This window comes from Neofelis nebulosa, chromosome 5 (genome assembly GCF_028018385.1).
Source record: "Neofelis nebulosa isolate mNeoNeb1 chromosome 5, mNeoNeb1.pri, whole genome shotgun sequence".
Lineage (NCBI taxonomy): Eukaryota > Metazoa > Chordata > Mammalia > Carnivora > Felidae > Neofelis > Neofelis nebulosa.
In genome coordinates, this window is record NC_080786.1 from 89,255,688 (window position 1) to 89,271,896 (window position 16,209).

Consider the following 16,209-nt stretch of genomic DNA (forward strand, 5'->3'; position numbering starts at 1 on the left):
AATTCTCTCAGCTGCTCTATTTCAAGATAGGCCAAAGAAAAGTAGGAGAAGTCCAGGGGAATGAAACAAAAAGCAAATGAGGTGCCCAATGGGCCAGTCATTATATGAGAACAGGTGGGGAATATTAAGACTTAAAGCTGAAAATTTTAAATATTTATTTTTATTTTTGAGAGAGAGAGAGAGCATATGTGTGAGCAGAAGAGGAGCAGAGAGAGAGGGAGAGAGAGAATCCCAAGCAGGCTCTGTGGTGTAAGTGCAGAGCCCAACGTGGGGCTCTATCTCATGAACCGTGAGATCATGACCTGAGCTGAAATCAAGAGTCGGACACTTAACTGACTGAGCCACCCAGGTGCCCCTAAAGGTGAAAATTTTAAAGCTGAGAAGAGACGTCAACCTTCTTGCCCCTCACCCCACCCCGAAACCAACAAAGTGTACCAAGGGCCAAGCATGAATTTGTTAACAACAGTAGAAACCAGAATTAAGAAGATAGTGTCTTCAAGTTTGAGAGAGAGAGAGTTTCTTTTAACTTGACAAGTTATTTTACAGGACAAGTAATCAACCATGGAAGTTATCCCTAGAAGCAGCATAGGCTAAAAATACAGAAAGGTCAAGGAGAGTTTAGAAAAATTTATAGATTCAGGATCTGTAACCAGTTATTAAGGAAATGAGAATGTCTGGTGCTGAGGTCTGACAAACCAGTGGACAGGCAGGCTTTTTGAGACATGTGACATGTCTGCTGGTGGCATCACCAGAGACAGGCTCCCCAGGCAGATGGACCCAGCTGGTGATTGATCTGATTACATGCCTTTTACTTCCCCTCCTCCTTGGCCCATTGTCCTATTACAACCTTTGTTCTGCAGCCTGTTGGCTGGCAGGATGCTGACTGCAAGGCCAGGGGAGACAGACTTACATCTCTGCCTGCAATGTTCTCCTGTGCAACATCCCGCTTGGTGTGGGCCATTTTCAACCTTGTGGAATGAAGGACATCTGTGGAGTCCAAAGTGTCACACGGGGAAATATGTTCCATATCCTCCTGCCTGACCTGTTCTATGAGCAAAGAAGCCCAAATTATCTCTGGGGAAAGTCTCTCTGCGAGAGGGTGAGCAGAGCAGAGGCAGTGAGAAAGGAAGAGAGAAATAAAGGGTCTGGCCAAGCTGTAGTCTGGGTAATCTGCCTCAAATAATGGTGTTAGCTATCAGTGCTTATAATTCAAATACGATTCCCTCTGAGACCTGGCTACCTGTGCTACAGTGGGGATCCTGGGTCCCAGGCAAGGGCAGCTGGGGGCGACCTGCAAGTGCCTGTGCTGCTTCTGGTGGGAAGCAGGCACAGGTCTGATGAGTAGTGGGCTGTGTAGCCACAGGGAAGACTTCTGCCTTGTCTGGGGCTCAGCCCACAACAGTCTCAGGAGGCAAAGGAGAAAGTATACAAGGAAGAGAACAACAGAAGTTCCTCTAGCTGGTCCAAGGTCAGGGAACAGAAATGCAAATAGGATTCAAAGCAGTAGATTAAGAAGAGAGGAGAGCTGTCACCACAATAAAAATGAACACATTTCCTGTCTGCTGGATCGTGGATCACACACCCATAAAACCCCCCTCGTCTGGGCTCCTCTAAGCACCCTTTACACATCCCCTGCACAGCATTCATTACACAGAACTGCAATTGATCATTTGTTTGTACTCAAATAAATATTTATTGAACAGCTACTACATGCTGAATATTTGCCAAGTAACTGCAGAAATGAAAATGAATAAGATTTGGCTTCCTACCTTACCTATCCTGGGTGCTGTTCTAGATGGAAAAGGTATCAAGGAGGATGAAAAGGGGGGTGGGCAGCTCTATGGTGGGGTGGAGAGGGAAGGGAAAGGCTTAATGGAAGAGGCAATGCTTGAAGTGAGTATTGAGAAATAAATACACTGATGGGAGAGCATCCCAGGTGGGAGCAGCACTCTGAGTAAAGGATCAAGCTGTGAACCTTCCCAGGGCAGCCTGGGAAGCTGGAAGCAGCCTGACACAGATGGGATATGGGGTATGAAAGGGCGAGATGTGGGGGCTGGTGGCAAGTGATTGTGTGTTGTGTGAGTTGGGGTGAGTGAGTGCTAGGGAAGGAAGAGGTAAAGGGTGAGGTAGATAACCCTGGGGAAGTGCACAGGGATAAATCATATGTGTAAAGCCTTATGTGTAGCATTAATAAGTAGAGACTGTACTTTCTAAAATGAATGAAAAAAGGGTTTTTAATTTTTTTAAAATGTTTATTCAAACAATTTTGAGAGAAGAGAGAGACAGAGTGTGAGCAGGGAGGGGCAGAGAGAGAGGGAGACAGAGGATCCCAAGCAGGCTCTGTGCTGACAGCACAGAGCCCAGTGCAGGACCGGAACCTAGGAACTGTGAAATCATGACCTAAGCCGAAGTCAAGAGTCTGATGCTTAACAGATTGAGCCACCCAGGCGCTCCAGGAAGATCACTCTTAATATTCCTAAGGGCTTTTCATCTCTTGGGAAAATGTCCCTGATATGACAGTAAGGCAAAAAAGGATTTGTCTGTATTCTGATTAACTACATTATTTTTCAAAGGGTCTAGGAGAAAATGTATCAATATTTAGCACTGAATATGTCTAGATGATAATTATCAGAGATATAATTTGTGTTTATATTCTTGTTATTATTCCAATTTTTCTTGAATAAGCATATTCTTATTTTATTAGTAAAAAAAAAAGAACTATTAAAAAGTTCTTTTAAAAAAAGAAAGAAAATATGTCTGATAGTCATGTAGACAGATGTCATACTGAAATCAGGGAGGAAATGTTCTAACAGTCCAGGCAGGAGAGCATTGTGAGCACTAACCCTAGACTGTGAGCTTCATTATGGAAGATTCTATGCTTGATCTCAGAGCTGGCACACGGTAGGACTCCGAGAATTTATTGAATGTACTGTGGGAATCTTGGGGAGTGATCAAAGGTCATCTGATAAAATAGGAAAAGGGTGCTGGTCCAGCACCCGGCAGCACACCAACCTCTTATCTGCCCCACCCTTTTCTAAAAATTTGTATGACATTCTCTGGACAAAAAGTATTAGATCATAGTCATTTCCAGACAAATTAAGGGTGGGGATGGGGAAGATAACTGTATATTAGAAAAACTGAAGTCTGGACTTTTCAGGCAAATGACATTTCAGGTTTGTGACTGCCTTAAAATTTTTTTTGGTGGAAATTGAAACTTTTCCATCGAGGGATGCCAGAGGAACCCAGTTCCTGAAAACACACACCTCCACCATGGGTGTGATGCAGCCATTATTTCCTCTTCTCTGGGCTCTGAACTTGGCTAACTAGATTGCCACTGAGAAAGCAGGCTGATTCACCTAATAGAGAGCAAAGCACACACACAGATGCGGCCTGGCCCTAGACATGTTTCTCAGCCCACATGGCTGGCTTCGGGAGGTGAATGCTATCAAAGTAGGAGAATCGGAGGGCAGGAAGTCTTGCAGAAGCAGGTAGACACATTCTAGGATGCCAGGCTACCAGGCAGACTGAACAGGAGCTCAATCCCGGGCAGCCCCTCCCCCAAAGGCAGGGGATTATCAGTCAAGGGGCCATTGGTACCTTCCCAAGCCCAATAAACTATTGTGACATGCTACCTGAGGACAAGGGCTCAGGGAGGAGGCTTGATCTTTCATCTCAGGCAGGTTGTGAAATCCTGTGGCTGTTTAGAGACCCAAGTTCAAAGACACATTTTCACATGGCCAGGAAGCTCTTGTTCCTCAAGCTTGAGGGATAAAACCAAGTCATATAGATTGTTAAGCTATCACCCTGCAACTTTCATCCAACCAGCAATCTATTGGCTGACACATTCTATGTTCCCATGACTCGAACAGGGCTGTGGGAGATAAGGGATGACACTGTTCCCTTTCCCTGCCATTCAGAGTACAGATGAGGTGGCTAAGAGCTAACATTTGTAGGATGCTTACTTATCATTTTACAAAGCGCATTCACACCTACTCAATCATCATGGTATCTCTTTTGAGCTAAGATTCAGGTGGACAGAATACTCACTGCTGATAAAGGAGATAAAGAGAGGCCCCAGTAGACTAAGTAACTTGCCCAAGGCTACACAGTAAAGTAGCAGAGGCAGGACTACCAGCTAGATCTCTGATTCCTTACACACCCACCACTGCCACCACCAGTCCACACATCTAGGAAAAGCTTTATTAAAAATCACACAGGGAGGGGCACCTGGCTGGCTCAGTCAGTAGAGCATGTATGTGACTCTTGGTCTCAGGGTCGTCAGTTTGAGCCCTATGTTGGGGGTATAGGTTACTTAAAAAAGTAAAAACAAAGATCACACAGGGAAATAAGGGGGGAGTCCTTGTACCTTGCTTGGAGTTAGAGACTATACCTTAATACAAAATGTGGAAAAAAATGTGTTAGCTCTATTTGGGGAGAGGTGGGTGGGCGTCTTCTGCTGGTAAATAAAAGCAGTGATTAAAGACCAGGGCTGGCAGAGAAGAACTCCAGTGTCCGTTAAGGTCCAGAGGGACTTGCCAAAGGAGGTTGTGGGGGAGCTTCAAGGGCTTTATCTGCATTGCAGGTGAGCTAGAGGACACCTACCCTTGCTTCCTACCAGCCGCTCAGCGGAGATGGTACCTTTGGGGCAGCCGCCTCAGTGCAGCCATGACCATGTGACCATAAAGCACCAAGGACGGCTCTGGGACTCAGAGACACAAGGGATCTCAGGACTTTTGGGTGGAGCAGAGTTTGGTGCTACCTCTGGAGCAACCAAAAAAGAAAGCAGAAACAATCCAAGCCCTAGATATAAAAGTCCAAGTACACTAGATGCTCCTGTAAAATTTCCAGCCTGTACACTGGAAAGGAACTTACTAGCTCATGTTATACTGAACTAAGATAACTTCTTTTTTTTTTTTTTTTTTTAAATTTTTTTTTTCAACGTTTTTTATTTATTTTTGGGACAGAGAGAGACAGAGCATGAACGGGGGAGGGTCAGAGAGAGAGGGAGACACAGAATCGGAAACAGGCTCCAGGCTCCGAGCCATCAGCCCAGAGCCTGACGCGGGGCTCGAACTCACAGACCGCGAGATCGTGACCTGGCTGAAGTCGGACGCTTAACCGACTGCGCCACCCAGGCGCCCCTGAACTAAGATAACTTCTACCCACAGGTCTAGGCTCCACCCTCTGGAGCAACAAAGAGTGACACCAACTCTTCTTTCCCACAGCAGTCCTCGATTATGTCAGGATAGCTCTCATGAGCCTTCTCTCTCCTAACTTCTCCCCATACTTAACCCAGTGTCTTCAACTTTCCTTCAAAGGATATGGACCACATGGTACTGGTTACCTCCTCTGGGGCCCTTTCACTGAGTTCAAGAACACTTCAGAATGCAGCATTCAGAGTCTGATACATGACTCCCACACTACTCATGACCGGTATGGGCTAAAGAACTTTGACTACAATGGAGCTATTACTTTCCTTGATTGTACACTGTACTTTCGTTAACCTAGCCTATGACCACACAAGCTATTTTGGTAGCAGTCACACTGTTGAACTTATAGTCAAATAAAAACTCCAGAACTTTCATAGGTTCTGGATCCTACCCTCTTTTTAAAAAAATTTTAAATATTAATTCATTTTTTGAGAGAGACAGAGCACAGGCGGGGGGAGCGGCAGAGAGAGAGAGAGAGAGAGAGACCCAGAATCTGAAGCAGGCTCCAGGTTCCGAGCTGTCATCACAGAGCCTGACGTGGGGCTCAAACTCACGAACTGCAAAATCATGACCTGAGCCGAAGTCAGACCCTTAACCTGCTAAGCCACCCAGGCGCTCCTAGATCCTACCCTCTTTTAAGCTAAAGAGCTAATGAGGAATAAAAATACAAGTCTCAGAAGTAAGAATGCAACTCAGGATTTCCAAATGTGGCAGGGGAGACAACCACCCACCGTTGCTTCACTGCTATCCCACAGTGGATGCGTACTAGGATGGGAAGAAAGAGAAAACAGAGGAGAGGGCAAAGGAGAGGGCAAAATTTTGGTGAGAAGATTCTGAGAAACCAAATTACCGTTCCCTCATTCCTCTCCATGATATGGGCTTGGTTTCACATGTTTGGCCAAAGAAATCTCTCTAATTCTGGGTTCACCACAGGTCCTCAAGAAGTAATTATTGGTGGAGAAGGAAGTTAAAGTTTTTCTTATGGGAAACGCACCACAAAAAAACCACTCGTCTCACAGACATTTACTGAAAGCCTGTTACGGGGCTGATCGACTCCATCCTATGCTCCCTCTCTTCTGGGAGACTTGCTCTTATGGGGCTTCTCAATATCTGCACTTACCTGTTTAACACCAGACATGGCAACTACATAACCAGAGGTCTGCAGGGATTCCCAACAGTGCTAAGGTGAGCACAAAGAGCAGGATACAGGTAATCCAAAATATAGGAAAATATAACCTTTTGGAAACAAGTGTGTACTGATGAAAGTGTGAGTGTGAAAGATTCCTGTGTGTTAATGGAGGAGAAGAAAATGTCCTAAATGACTGATCATCTAGCTGGGTATGGAAGCTGTGAAGATGAAGGCAATGAAGAGATTAAGACACTTCAACAAATAACCCAACGGAACTATCTAAGAGCTGTCCCCGGCAGCACGTGGCTTACATAGTAATTGCCATGGGGCTGCAGAGGAAATCTGGCCTGGGCTGGTCAGGGAAGCCCTTTCGGAGAGATGAGATTCCAGTGGGGCCTTGAAGGACTGTTATGCTTTAGAAAGCAAGAACGAGTGGGGGAACATTCCAGAGAAGTAGGGTGGTGGTATGAACAGAAACTTGGAGAGAGGAAAGCCAAATGCATGTTTGGGGACAGTGAGGGAAACAATTCGGTTGGAGCAGAGTTCATCAACCAGAATAAATAAGTGGGTGTAGGCTGGCTACCAAACATTAGACTACAGGATAAGTGTGAACTTTATCTATATTTATCTTTTATCTTTGATTGTATACCTCTATCAATACACACAATTTTGGTCATGCATTGCCAAAACATGTAACCTATTTATAAATTACATTTCTGGACTGCTGTGTTATCCTTATGTATGTAATAAAATACACCCCAAATAATTTTTAAATGAGATGAAGGGATTCTGAAATTGTCTTCCTGTATACCTCAGTAAAGTGTCTCATGTACGTAAAGGCACTTCTCCCATTGGAGAGGACTGCTCATGTAGGCAAGAGGGAGGCAGGGAGCCTTCATTGAGGAGGGGGGGTAATTGCAGTAGAAGGTCCACCAGGAGACTGAGGCCCCAGGGGTGGGGGGAGGCTGACTGGGGCAGGGGAAGATCAAACAAGTACTGCAATAGTCCAGGCATGAGGTCAGGGCTCAGGCTCAGGTGGTAAAAGGGGAAAAAAAATGTAATGGTATTTGGAGAACCAGGAGGGTGTGTGGGTCAGTATGAGGAGGAAAGGAGAGCAAGCGGGCAGTGGGCAGAGAGGCGAGCTTTAAGAAGCCAATGCAGTGCCCACAAGAGCGCTGAAATCCCACCAGGGGATGGGAGGGCAGGGGCAGGGAGGGTGGTGGGGAAAACGGACAACTTTCAAGAGCTGGACACAGCTACTAAAGACATCAGCTGAACTACTCTAAGTTAGGAAGGACAACTTAGAAGGAGAAGAAGAAAGTCATGTGTTGAATTTCATGGGTACTCTCTAAGCTGCGAGATTTGAAAAGCGAGATACTATAATCAGAATTATTATCCGGCAGTGTCATCGGCACAGCATCTATCATTTTCCTCTAATTCCTGGGCCAAGGGGAGAAGGGTGCAAATGGTGCTGATTAGCAGGACTGCCTGACAGAAGTCAGTCATTATCCTAATGAGAGTTGCAGGAAACACCAAACCTGGATGAGAGTGAAGGCAATGAAAATGCTTCAAATTGTCATCCTTTAGGGGTACGGGTCAGTGTACCAACATGGAGTAGAGGAACAGCATTATCCAAACACGAGCTCTTTCACCATCGTGGTGCCAAAACCTACAGTAGCAAGACCCAGAACTCTTCTCTGCAGTGGTCCGATTGGCCCTTGAGACAGTCACAAGCTAGGCTAGTGTTCAGTGGTAGAAGTTTGGTTTGCCCCCATGAATGGAATATGCACCAACACCCCTGATCTCTTGTGCTCAGGCATCCATACCCTTTTGCCCATTCCCCTTTATAATTAGCAATCTTGCAGACTCTGCAAGCTAGAAAATTGTCTGGGGTCCCCGAATAAAATTACCTGGTGCTTTCAAAGATCCAATCCATGTTCTGTGTCTCAGCAGCCAAGTTAGCTTCAGGGCTAACCAGACATACATCAGTCACTGTCCAAATGCCGCGTCCCTGTAGGCCAGTGGACTGGTCTCACAGGAAGGCTATTTTGTCTTGGATACTTTTTTCCTTTCATCAATGCCACAATCCCCAAAGGGCCTGTTAATTGCCTATGCCCATTCCAAAAACAAAAAACAAAAAACAAAAACAGGCTCTGGGGCAAAGGTTTTTAGAAGCCATTAGCCAGAAACAATCCTATAGGAGGAATGGGGATAGGCGCAAAGGAGGACACGGCACATAGACGCCAGGTCCTGGGAGCCACATGGAGGTAACACACACGCAGAACTGCCTCCAGGACCCCCACTTACCAGCTTGCTTTTGACCAATTGTTCTATTGCACTGACAAGGTCTGCAGCAGAAGGTACTTCAGTGGAAGCCTGCCGGGCTGCTAGCAAAGAGGAGGACTGCAAGACATTGAGCAGCAAAGGAAAAGCAGATTAGCAAGGAATGAGGAATAGCAATTAAGAAGCAAAACAGCAAGTCCAAAGCTCAAGGCAGGCAAGGGAAGCAAAGCTTTATGTTTAGAGGGAAGAGATCACAGAGGGAGATAGAAGGCAGTGTGGGTATGGGGACAGGCCCGCCTGTCCCCTTGTCAGGAGTTCTGGCCAGCAGCAAAGCAGGCATGGGACTAGGCTCTCCTTAGGCAGGCTTCTGGAGCAGCTGAGGGCAGGGTTTGCTGGGTTCCTGGGGGGCCAAATGTAAGGGCTGCACCCACTGTCAGCAACAGGAGAGAGGGACAGACAGAATTTTGGCTGTTAAAGGGCTGCCCATTGCCGTTCCAGGGTATGAAAGGAGTCCATAAACCTAGCCTCAAATGTATCCAAAGAAATTGTTTTTGCTTTAGCTAAATACAGATTTAAAATATAGATCTTCAGTGTGTATCAAACAAAAATTCAAGGGCAGAGCACTTAAAGACCAGGAAGCTAGAAACCCCCTCCCCACTCACATGTGTGCACATGCATTCACACACACACACGCACACACACACACACACACACTCACACACACATACACCACACATAGAGCTGCTTCTGGTAAGGCCCCTAGCTGGAACACCAGGATGTAATAAATGATTTTACCAAGGAGTTCTGTGTGTCTTGCTGAAGTGACCAAGGACTATCCTGTTCACAGTAAAGGAGGTTCAAGCCAAGAGCCTGCTGCCCATCCCCCTGTATCAGCAATAGGGACTGGTCTATGTGGCTGTTTCGTCATTGGTTTGGGGAATCCTGCTCATGGAGGGACAGTGGTTTTTGTCTTTCTTCTCCTACTTGAGAAGAAACTGGGGAGAAATGGTTAACCCTGCATGCATGTATGAGCTTTCCCCACCCCCGGCAGAGCAAAGCAGAAGGCAAAACAGAGGGCCCGGGACACATGCTCCTTCAGCGTCTGACACTGATCACTGCAAGGGTAAAAAGCTGACTGTTCCGGCCACGGTCTGGCTTCAAGTTTGTCCCTTAAGTTAGGGGGAAGAGTTTCAAAAAGGAAGCTACTTGTTGTCTAATTTAAAAGTTAGTTTACACTGGGTGTTGTATGGAAACCAATTTGACAGTAAATTTCATATATTAAAAAATAAAAAAAAAATAATAAAAAAATAAAAATAAAAATAAAAAAATAAAAATAAAAACATCTGTAAAAAAAAAATAAAAAATAAAAGTTAGTTTAGGTCTTTGCTTCGGAGATAGGGTAAAAAGAAAAAAGCCAAATAAATGTAATTAAGGAGATAGAACAACACTCTTTTTCCTCTTCTGGAGAATGCAGGAAAGGAGGTTAAGTTTGTTTGGAAATCCAAGCTATCAAATTTTTGATTTAGTAATCCTACCCCTGGGAACTTATTCCAAGGACAGACGTCAAAAGAACAAATGCTGTATGTACAAAATGATCTGTAGCAGTGTTATCTAGGAGAGCAAAAACTGAAAACACCCCAGGATATCCCAAAACAGGCTGGTCAAGCAAATTATGGCACATCAAATAAGTGACACTGTCCCCAGCTATTAAAAATCACACTTACGAAGGTAAAATCAACACAATTTTAGAAAAATACTAAGGAAAGCATTGAACATAAGATGTGCATATTAAAATGATAAAAATAAAACACACATGCATATGAACAGTTATTAGAAGGAAACATGGAGAATCAAGGTGATCAGATAACATTACAATAGGTAGACTTAAAAATTCCTCATAGACTGTTGTAAAAATTACTTAGTAAGTTCAACTCCATTTGCTAGAAGTTCTGAGGCTTAGCAAATATTTCAGAGAAACAAATTTCTGGGAATCAAACAAGCAGGACTGAGGAGGGCTAATGTGTCTGCCCTCTTTCCGGATAACAAAAAGCCTACACGAATGTTTGGGGTAAGTCTGCATTTTCAGTTAAAGATTATCCAGAAACAACATAACATCCTCTTTCCCAAAACAAGCTGTGTTTGAGGGAATTTGAGGGAGAGGGTTCGTGACCTTTACTTATCTTACGCAAGCTGGCACCTCCGTGTGGAGCGCTGTGCTGTGTGGGGTGGCAGATACAGTCACATGAGCTCCCCACTCCCCACATATGCTGTCACTGTTTGTGGAACATTTTACAAGGATAGGCCTCCGGGAACGCAGCAGGTTGGTTCTCATTCTGATCTCAGTGTGAAGCACGGGCATTTCTGCCCCTGGGAATCTAGGATGGGCATCACGCCATGCTTCCTGACACTTTTCCTTCCAAAAGTTAAGAGTCAGGGCCACCAACGTCACCTTAGGAGGGACCACGCAACTGTGCACCTCTCATGATTGAGTCCACAGAGGGGGGCATCTCAGTTATCTCAGTCATCATCCTGTCCCTAGAATCTGTCCCTCTAGCGTGGCACCCAGGAAGACCTCAATTAATGTCTATGGGTTAATAATGACCCAAATGCAAAGCAGAGGGAATTAAAACAAGAATGGGGACATCACCAGAAATGCTGAAGCATCGGCAAACAGTACTTTCTGAATTGTATCCCAGGTGATGTTGTGAAGATGTGTTCCCTGCCCAGGCTGGGCTCACCACCTTAGGGGAGGCTGTGCTACTACAAGGCAGGGCAGTAGACAATACAAGGAGACCCCGGAGGGATGGCTAGGCCACCACCACCACCACGACCACAAACCACTCTGAAAAGAAAATGTAAAGCACCATTGAAACCTGAAACCACCACTCCAGCCTGTCAAACCCAACAGGATAGCAACAATAAGAGAAGGCAGGAAAAACCCAGTGAGGTGAAAGCATGGTTTGCAAGCAAGATGAGTGACAGAGCACGCAGTTAGAGCAGCCCACGTCTCAGCCAGCACGCTTGGAAACACATCCAAGCCGAGCCTCTGCTCTAGAGCCATCGGGGCAATCGCTCTGCGATTAGAGCCCTTGGAGACATCCACACTTCGGACACCTGTGAGCCTATGCATGCTGGGACTCAGGGAATTCTGTAACACCAAGAATGTGGCAGCCTGCACCTTAGGCTCTCCCGCCTTTGCCGGCAGCCTCCCCTCAGCAGCGCCTCCACCCCTCACGCGGTACTTGCGGAATTTTCATACCACCGGGGCTGACTGGAAGTTACCATTATTTGGATTTTAGAGTTGAGTATAGGGAAAAACAATCAACCAAAACAGAGGTCGGAAGTCAGGTGCAACCAAGTGATCACGGCCTGGAACCACCTCAGACTCCTTTTGAGACAAACAGTTTCTTTTGGGATCTATAGCTTCCAAAGACAGAGTCATTACCCTTCATCAACAGGAGGAGAGACCAGAGAGATTCCCACTTCTGCATGCCCCTACCCTGCCCAGAATGAAATCAGACCTCCAGGGCTGGGGGCGGGGACACCTACCAAATACAGAGGGAACCTACATCACCATGGATTCGGAGAGATAACAAGGAAGAGAGAGTATTACTACCCCCACCGCACACACACAACAAAATCGCATGTATTACACATTGTTCTTTCAGATCAGAAATTAAGGAAATCCTACCATCTCGTCCTGCGTAGGGTCATTGTCAAAGATCTTCATAGGTGGAGGGAGGGGGGTGTGTGACTCTTCATCTGGCTCATCTTCACCCCATCCTTTCTTGTTCTTCTAGAACAAAAGAGCAGTATTAGTCATACAGTCATATGTATTATATAGTTAAAGATATCAATGGTTCAGGACTTAGAATTTTTTAAAAAGCAACATGTAAGACCTCCTTTCTCAATACATCCATATTTTTTCAGCCTCACTGCCCTCCTCTGTGGAATGGGTACACCTTCTTATCTCAAAGGACAGTGAGGTTCAAATAGCGACACACACACACACACACACACACACACACACGAGAAACATCTACCTCATTGATTAGCCAGGAAAAGAAAAAGCTGAGAGTGGTCAGAGCCTAACTTTTTAAACTTTTGAAGGACTATTAAACCACAATCTGAATATCACCAGGCTCAACTGTCATTCTCAGAAGGAGAAAGGGAAGATAGCATGAAATTACAAAAAGAGTCTGGTTACACAGCAGGAAGAATTGCTTAGCCACATCAGGGACTAGAGTGGGTTTGCCAGAAAAAAAAAAAATAGCTCTCATTCTCTCAACTAAAACATACCCACTGTATTTTAATTACAGAATCTCAGCTCTGAAAGGGACTTCAGAGGTCACCTGGTCTGACCTCTGGGCTAACACAGGGACCTCTCCGACTGCTTTGTGAGGTCATGTGGTACCCACCCCTTCTAGCACAGGTGTCCATTCGCTTTCATGACAGCCTACCTCATCACTGGTTGACTCCCATTAAAGTCACTCTCTGAGTTGAAACCTTGCCTTCTGTAAACCTTCACCTGTTACTCATAATTCTCCCGTCTGGAGCAACATGGAGTTGTCCGCTCCCTTTCATATGTGGCACTGCTCTAGATACTTGAAAACAGCTATAATCTCTCAGCTTTTATTCTTATTCTCAACTAGCAGGTTTTGATATAGTCCTTAGTAGAGGTAGGGGATTAGGTGACCAGATGACTCCCTTTAGGCCCACGCCCCTATCTCCAAATCTGGCAAGATGTTGGCTATCTGCTGGAAATTCTACGTGCCAGTCTCTGAATTGGTCACATATCAGACTGGCAAGGTCTTGTTAGTACAAAAGCTCAGATCACTTAGGCTCAAGAACACAAACTCCTGGGGACTAGGGACTGGCTGGTTTACAGAACCCATGGAAGGATGCCTCACAAAGTTCCAGGAAGGATGTATGTCGGAAGCCCCCTCCTGAGGGAGGCTCCAGGGCCACATGGAAGTACCTCATCTGCACTGTCTCCCTGAGGGGTCGTCTCATCCCCAGGCTTGGGAGATCCCAGGTCGAAGCTCTTCCGGCCATCTCGTACTTTCTTCTGCTTCTTGATGTTTCCATCTGCTTTCCCGCTGTTGAGCCGGCGCACGGGGCTCGTCAGCCACTTCTTAAGGGTGTTAGTGGAACGCTTGGGACCGGGGGAGCTGTGGATGGAGTTCAGGGAGGGCTGAGACTGCAGGTTGGCCACTGACTCAGACTTGCCTCCGTTTTCACTTGAGGAATGGGAGTATGCATCTGAGGAGAAAGAACAGACAGACATGGCCATGTCAGAGGCGGTTAAGGGAGGTGGCTGGCCTGGGAGTAAGACAACTCCATCCTCAGGAAGCTAGGATACAAGGCAGAATGTCAAGGCCAGCTGCAGACCCTGTTCAAGGCAACCCTCTCTAGAGGGTAGTAACAGCTGACAATCAATTTTTAACATGCAAGGCACTGCTCCAGGTTCTGTGGATATAGGACTGAAGAGAAAACAAAGAATCCTACCTTCATTGAAACAAAATTAAAATCCTAAGCAAGAATCACCAACCAAAAACAATGTCATGGAGCACCTATTAGGTAGTGTATTTTAAAGACGTATAAGACGTAGGTTTTATTTTCAAAGACCTCTTATCTAGCTACACACACACACACAGAGTGTGTGAAAGAAGAGTGAAAGAGCAAGACGGAGCATGTAAAATAAAGACAAATTCACAAAGTGGTATGTGATTAATTGCCACAAGGCTGGTATGGACTTCAGGCGATAAGCTAGCAGAGTTCAGAGGAAGGTCAGATCAGTGTAGGCGGGATTGGTCTGAATTGGCTTAATGAAGGGGAGAAGGAATTTCAAAAGGGGGAGACAGCAGGAACAAAAGCACAGAGGTATGAATATTGAAAAGTAAGTGAACACAGCCCAAATAAGTAGATCCTCTGAATGAAATAAAGATTTGATGGAGAAGGAGAAACTGGATAGAAAGTATTAGTGAGGTCATTTAATAATCAAATAGTGTGTGACCTTTACTATGAGACACAATAAAAGGGTTTATAAAGGACACAATAAAAAGGGTTTTTTTGCTTGTTAATTCATCTGGTAACTATAGACAGCATAGCCCTGGGAAGGAGGAGTCAGAGTCCAGACGGCCACACTGGGGCTGTGCACAGGGGTGCAGAGGAATGAATGTGAGGCACTCCAAAGCAAGAAGTGTCTGGATGACAAATCAAAGACAACTCACCTCTCTGCATGCTGCTGCTTCTCACTGCAAAAATGGTCTTGGGAGAATACCTGACCTGCTCTGCCTTGACCCCTGATGGGCCCACCGCCCCGGTGGTGCCAGTTCGCATACTGATATTTAAACCAAACACACGACTAGGTATAGAAACAAATGACTGAAGTGGTTTTTTATACCTACTCCTCTCAAAGACGGAATCATCTTTTCCTATAACGACTTCATCCTAGACCCAGCCTGGAGGACTAATCTGGCTTTAGAGGCCTTCTGGCCTAGACGTAGCCGACAGAGAAGAAACAAAATCCCATAAGAAGGTGAATGAATCCTTTTTGCCAATAGACAGCTGTCTCCAGCTTCTACAACTGGCTGACCTTGAGGGCTGCAAGCTCAGGATCTTGACCCTGCGGGGATCTTCTTCAACGCTGCTAGAGTTTTGTGTGTACTTTGGAAAGCAACACCTGAGCATTTGCATCTAGTAGCACAAAAATTGAGGTCCTAAAGTCCCCTGGTATAAAGGATAATATACAGGATTGCTCTGCTCAGGGAACATTTGGGATCCGCTGACTTGGTTGGCGTCCCTTTAAGGACGAAGTTGTAATCTTATCTCAGGGAATTCCTTGCTGGCTGTGGTCCTGGGTATGTTGACATTATTTCTGAAGTGTTTGGTATGGCTCAAACTCCTGTTCTCAGAAGCCTGAGTGATAAACATCTCCCCAGGGCTGGTAGTGGAACCAGGCCTTTCTGTTATCTTTCTGCTGATAAGCTGCAAAAGCTTTTCATTCACCAGACCCCTGTGATAGCACATGGCTCTATGAAACCAAGCCTTCAAAAACTTAATCAGCACATACTGTGTCAGCAGAACTAGAGGCCCAATCACATTAACCATGCCTTGTGTTACTAGGCAGGGCAGGCAGCTCTCCAGTTTCCCTGTTCCATCGCAAAGCATAGAGTGACTTCGAGATTCATAAATGCAAATCTTGATGGACTGTCCTTCCCCACTGTCCTGTGGCTCTGCCTTGGTGCATTCTGTACAAATGCTCACAAGAGTCCAGGTTAACAATCAAGTGTACTCTCACTTTTGTTGCTTCAAATTTACTCTGTGTAAACAATTAGGGCCATTCAATCACAGCCCACACACAAGAGAAGTCACGTGTCCAAAGCAATCCATAATTCACTGTTAGGGTCCTGAATGGAGACAGGGCCGTTTCTAAATTACTTTGTTTCTTGTTTGTTCCTGTTTTTATTTTCTGGTTTTGATATCATTGACATATAACATGGTATTAGTCCAAAGCGTACATCAATGACTTGATACTTGTATCTGTTGTGAAATGACCACAATAAGTCTAGTTAACATCCACCA

The 16,209-nt window shown here is 45.5% G+C and overlaps 1 protein-coding gene across 26 annotated transcripts in view; it reads right to left on the bottom strand.

Moving 5' to 3' along the window:
* KALRN (kalirin RhoGEF kinase) overlaps nt 1-16,209 on the bottom strand; it is a 672,273-nt gene that overhangs the window by 64,339 nt on the left and 591,725 nt on the right. For 17 of the 26 annotated variants that reach the window (XM_058731109.1, XM_058731107.1, XM_058731103.1 and 14 more), the window contains 3 exons: nt 13,601-13,884; nt 12,314-12,418; nt 8,647-8,742 (listed from right to left, as the gene is read on the bottom strand). In XM_058731109.1, coding sequence (XP_058587092.1) covers nt 8,647-8,742; nt 12,314-12,418; nt 13,601-13,884 — 485 coding nt within the window. The remainder of the gene's footprint in view (nt 1-8,646; nt 8,743-12,313; nt 12,419-13,600; nt 13,885-16,209) is intronic. The other 9 variants (XM_058731105.1, XM_058731102.1, XM_058731131.1 and 6 more) reach the window with 3 other exon arrangements.